This window comes from Wasmannia auropunctata, unplaced genomic scaffold (assembly GCF_000956235.1).
Source record: "Wasmannia auropunctata unplaced genomic scaffold, wasmannia.A_1.0 LD336106.1, whole genome shotgun sequence".
NCBI classification, from domain to species: domain Eukaryota; kingdom Metazoa; phylum Arthropoda; class Insecta; order Hymenoptera; family Formicidae; genus Wasmannia; species Wasmannia auropunctata.
The window spans coordinates 10,320,800-10,326,434 of NW_012026784.1; the positions used below are offsets into that span (position 1 = coordinate 10,320,800).

Consider the following 5,635-nt stretch of genomic DNA (forward strand, 5'->3'; position numbering starts at 1 on the left):
CTTGGGTTTTATTTTTTAATTTGGTATAATTTTTTGTTTAAAAAGTATGCCTATACTTGACACCTTTTTTTATTTTTTTTTAAAAGGTAAATAATTACATGAAAAAGAGGCTCGCTGAATAAAGAGATTTATCATAAATTAAACGAGTCCGCATTTATTTACGTTCTTACGCACTACACCTGTGTTTACGGGGTGTAACGTGGTTTATAAGTAGTTGTACTGATCCACATGGATTTTTGATTTTTCATGTAATACGCAGTTAACCCTCCTGTGTTTAAGGGGCGTAGAGGTCTATAATTGTACTGATTTACATGGGTTCATATACAAGGTGTCTAAAATAATAAAATTTAAAAAATGAGTTTTTATAAGTAATTATATCTCGAAAACTATACGAGACTGTCGGTTAAGTTATAAGAAAAAGTTATCAGTACCCTTACTTCTACAATATACATCAAGATTAAGGTCATCGACGCGGTGTCCGTTAATGTAATTAATTATCAAATTCCACTAGCATGTGTAAAAATCCGAGAGCTTGTTTTTTAAAAATTATAATTATGTTGAAACACATTTGGAACATGACATTTTGAAAAATAGCTTTTATTTTCTGCCATACTATTTTGGCGATAAATTATGATTAAAATGTTAATAAGGAGCTTTTGATTTCGAGTAGACGGAAGAAGAAAGAGAATGGTTTGCCGAAACCTTGGAAAAAATTTTAGTCGAACCATTGACCAATGAAACACGCAAAACGATAGCTACAGAAATGCTCAAGAGTCAAGCTTTTGACAACTTTCTGGCCATAAAATTTGTCAGTCTAAAGAGATACGGAGGAGAAGGAGCCGAGAGTATGATGGCCTTCTTTCATGAATTGTTCAAACTATGTGCCTATGGTAATTAACATTTAGTTAAATTAGAAACATACAGCAAGTGTATAGAAAATATATAACACATTACTTCTATACAATAAGTAAAAATTAAAAAAATTATGAAACATTTCAAATATATTTATATTTGAAAATTGTAATATTATTGCTCAAAAACAGATATAAGCTTTACTACAATTAAAACCAAGTATTTAGTTATATGTGCTGTATCAAATTATAATAGAGGCTAAGATTTATGATTTTTTTACTTTGTAAAAACATCTATTCTACATTACATATTTTGTTTAAAAGAAAATTTATTATTTCAAACAAATTCTAAATGTTTCAGACTTAAAATAAAAATTAAATATAAAAATATAATGTATCGAGATACATTGTCTAATATAATAAGTTATACTTCATAACATCTAAATTATAGTTTAATAAAAAAAGTTATTAAATTAAATTACATTGAAAATTGAATTTATAAAAGAGGAACAGACGGGCAATATTTTTATGATATTTAATCATTTATTTACTGGTCTATTAAGGTCACTTACGAATAAATTGTGTTTATTTTTATATTATTTATAAAATTTTTAAACTTGCGATTTGCCAACAATTATTGGAAGAAGTATTAAAATAATTTACAAATATGCAAAAATACATACATATGTTAAAATGTGATTTGAATATATTAAGTTTTTATACTTTTATACTTTTATTTGATTTTAATTTTTTTTAATCAGTCATTTTTTAAATATTTTTTACTAAATTGACTTTAAAATTTCAATAGTGTATTTAACAAATAGCAATAAATTTTTTTTAAAGATATTAACCCTTTTCTTATATTTCTTTTCTATTTTTTTTCTATTTCTTTGCTGTTAAAATTTGAATTCATTCTTCTTAAGAGATATAATGTTTTGAATAGCATACGTTGCGCAAAAGTTTACTTAACTTCCTCTGTGAAGTTGGCACCCCATTGTCGAAATTTCGAAAAAATAATTAGAGTTTCGGTTCTTCCCCAAAGAGTTCCAGAGTTCCTGATAAATTACACAAAGAGTTCTGACGACTAAATGCAAAAAAAAAGGATTTAAAGATATGGGGTGCCAACTTCATGTTTTCACGAAACGAAAATTAGTCATAACTTTTTTATTTAAAGTCAAAGCGAAAAAAGATCTAATACTTTTTAATAGAATTCTTGTAGCGCTATTCAGAACTCTAGAGATAATGTTAAAAAAATTGGTTTGTTTATAAGAGATTAAAAAATTTTGATTCAGAAAACGAAAAATCGCGATATCTTTTTTAATATTAATTTCACGGCTTCGAGTGATAAGAACTTTTGTTAGAACTCTTAGGGTGCTACTTAGAACTGTCGACAAAACTGCCGGAACTGTTAAAAATTTTTTCGCCCTCGGGTGTTAGAAATTTTTCGATCCGTGAAACGAAGAATCGCGATATCTTTTTTGATATTCATTTCACGGCTTTGAGTGATAAGAACTTTTGTTAGAACTCTTGGGGTGCTACTCAGAACTGTCGACAGAACTGCCGGAACTGTTAAAAATTTTTTCACAGATCGCAAAATTTCTATCACCCGAGAGCGAAAAAATTTTATATAATGCAATATTTATCGACATTATCGTGGAATCTGTACACATTTGGTATGTAACATGTCAGGAAAGACAGCGACGACAGAATCAGTCATGCGAGTAATGTGAAAAAGACGATTCGATGAAAGTGTTGGATTGCTTGTTTTACAAATTTCCATATCAACGCGATTAAGAATCTTTCCAATAATAACCAGCGCTGGGTATATTTCAAATACTTGTATTTGAAATACAGTATTTGAAATACAATTTGAATTTTGTATTTTGTATTTTAAAAGAGTTATTCAATGTATTTTGTATTTCAAATACAATTTCAATCTATTTTGTATTTGAAATACTAAAGAAATTATTGATAAAAATTTTTGACAATTATTAATAGCAACTTAAATTTTCTCATATGACAATTAGCGACACAAATTATTTTTGTCAAGTTTCAAGCAATATCAAGTAATCTGCAGAGTCAAATTTCATAATCTTACATTGGTAAATAGATCTTTCATGCGGTTGATACAGGACAATAGGATTGTTAAATAGTATAAGAGAATAAAACAACTTTTCTTTCTCTCTCTAAAGGTTGAGAGGAGACTGTTGGAGCGGGGAGTTTAACATTATATATTATTGTAATTGAAAGATTAAATAACAAAGTAGTTTCTATTTCAAATTGAAAGATTGAAAGTATTTTGTATTTTGTATTTCAAATCGAAAGATTGAACGTATTTTGTATTTTGTATTTCAAATTAAAAGATTGAAAGTATTTTGTATTTTGTATTTCAAATCAAAAGATTAAAAGTATTTTATATTTTGTAATTCAAATACTAAGATTACCAGTATTTTGTATTTTGTATTTTAAATACTTTAATAATGTATTTTGCCCAGCCCTGATAATAACATATCGTAGATAATTGTTTGGCACAATACGGACACCAAAAAATCCCGGATATTACTATGAACATACCATTCTGTAATAATGCTGTACTATTTTGTCGCTTTTGAAGTTTTTCGTAGTTGTCGGCATGCCATAACACGTTTCGAAAAATGAAACGCTTGTAGCAGTCACTCTCGTTTAGAATATTGTCATGTAAAAGAGCTTCGATACAAGTCTGCTCCATTAACATTAACGCCTTTTGAACCGGCTTTCCAAATATTTTTAAATAAGATTCGTATTCCAGATAATTTTTCGTATGATACATTCCACTCATTTTATCATATAAAATTTTTGCATCTTCGAAACAATAGGGTTTCGAAAATACCTTTAGACAAGAATCTTCCACGCGCCTTGATCTCATATATAATTTACATATCTGTTCCGGAACAGTTTGCGAATTTCGAAACATTTGTCTTAGTACTCCATTATAGTGTTCATAAGGAAAAGTAGATATAGTCCACAAAGCTCCAAACTGTTTAACAAACTCTGGAATATGTAACAATAAATGTACGTTATACTTGTAATATTCTAAGCCATATAAGTTTTCTATTTTAAGCACATTCAGCGGTCGAAAAATTTACGTCATTGATTTTTTCTTGTAAACTAATTGCATACTAAATATAAAAAGGAACCAGTGTTTCACATATTGTAAGGTTATACATATTGTAAGGCATTATGTTTTGTAAACAAAAAAGGGAGTAGTAGAGCAAGAAATGCTTCCATTCTGATGCCTTCCATATATTTCTTTCACTGATAGATCTGGGCGTACAAGTAATCTCACATGGTGGTTTTATTTGCAGGAGTTTCTCGTCAATAACATCTACTTTATTTCCAATGTACCAGTCTTTTTCGTGATTTGACGAATTAAACCAAACATCTGTAAAGTTTTACATACTTCTAATAAAACGTCATGCATATAGTCAGGTGTAAATGAAGACGTAACGTCAAAGACCGGTAGCAGCATTAGAACTGATGGCCCTTTCACACCGTAAGGTGTAGTTCCAGTTTGCACAGCAGTTTCACAATCTACTTCATGTTGGCGCAATGTACGTGGTTCCTTTACACAACCGGGATATACTCTTGTCATTCCTCTACCGACTTCAACGTGTATATCTTCATGCAAGCAAAAACTGCAGCCAAATTTCCCGTTATACTGTTTTATGTTTTGTAACAAAGGTCGCGCGACAGAATCTACAGGAGACGCGATTGTATGTACTCTGATACGGATTTCTTCTTTGCCTGCCACGTTACGTGTAATACGTACTTCATGCATGGAGGTCAATTCCTCGACAAGTAAAGATAAAAACAAATTCATATCAGGTTTTTCTTTACTATACCACAAACCGCATAACATCATATTTTTTCTTCTTTCTCTATACGGCAATTCATTCACCATCACCTGTATAGGCCACATAGATACAGACGATGAACAAAACACTTGAACGTCATCAGTACTGATCTGCAGCGTAATATTATGTAATTGAATTACCCTAGCAATTTTTAGAGATGTATAAAACTTTCCACAAGTTATATCAGAATAATTATTGTTTTCTCTTTGAAGCATAGTATATTTGTTGCTATTTACAAAGTCGCGCAACTGCTGCTCTAAAAGCAAATATAGGAAATAGTTAGCGCTTTTTTTTAATGTATGTTTGTTACATCTACATTGGCACTCTGGACAAAAAAAATTTTCTTCTGTTCTATCATCAGCAGCAAGCGTTTTCAGTATTACATAACACTCTGGACAATAATAGCATTTACGGATTGATGCTGGAGTATCATACTTCTTCAAAAATATGTGCTTAATGTGATATACTGAGTATGATAGATGACAGTTTATTAAAGTGATGAGATCTTCAAGAGCAACATCGATCAAACTGTGCCGTATCGCAAAGTTTAATATGAGGAGTTCACTTTCTATCTTGGATATATTCGATTGTTCATATAATAGGACTCGTTCCTGTAAATTAAATAGGGATTATTATTGTTTTCGAAAAGTTATTCTCAGATATAAATATACAGCGTATAGATTTCTTATGAAATACAAAAAGTATGAACGTATTAGTTTGATGCAATTGCATGCATTTTTTAAACAATAATTGCATATTGGCTACATATGATATTGTCGCGAGGCCGATGCCCCCGCAACAACAATAAGTATTGTGAAAATCAATTAATAGCCAAGGCGTAAAATAAGCAATATCGTTACAATAACTCGAAGGACGTTGACCGCGACGTAC

The 5,635-nt window shown here is 30.0% G+C and overlaps 1 protein-coding gene across 1 annotated transcript in view; it reads left to right on the forward strand.

Annotated features, from left to right (window-relative positions):
* Nucleotides 1-311: 311 nt before the first annotated feature.
* Nucleotides 312-5,635, forward strand: part of LOC105457145 (probable 2-oxoglutarate dehydrogenase E1 component DHKTD1, mitochondrial) — a gene marked incomplete at its 3' end in the record, with an annotated part of 57,689 nt that continues 52,365 nt past the window's right edge. Inside the window, 2 exon segments of the mRNA XM_011701650.1 lie at nt 312-315; nt 651-890. Coding sequence (XP_011699952.1) covers nt 312-315; nt 651-890 — 244 coding nt within the window.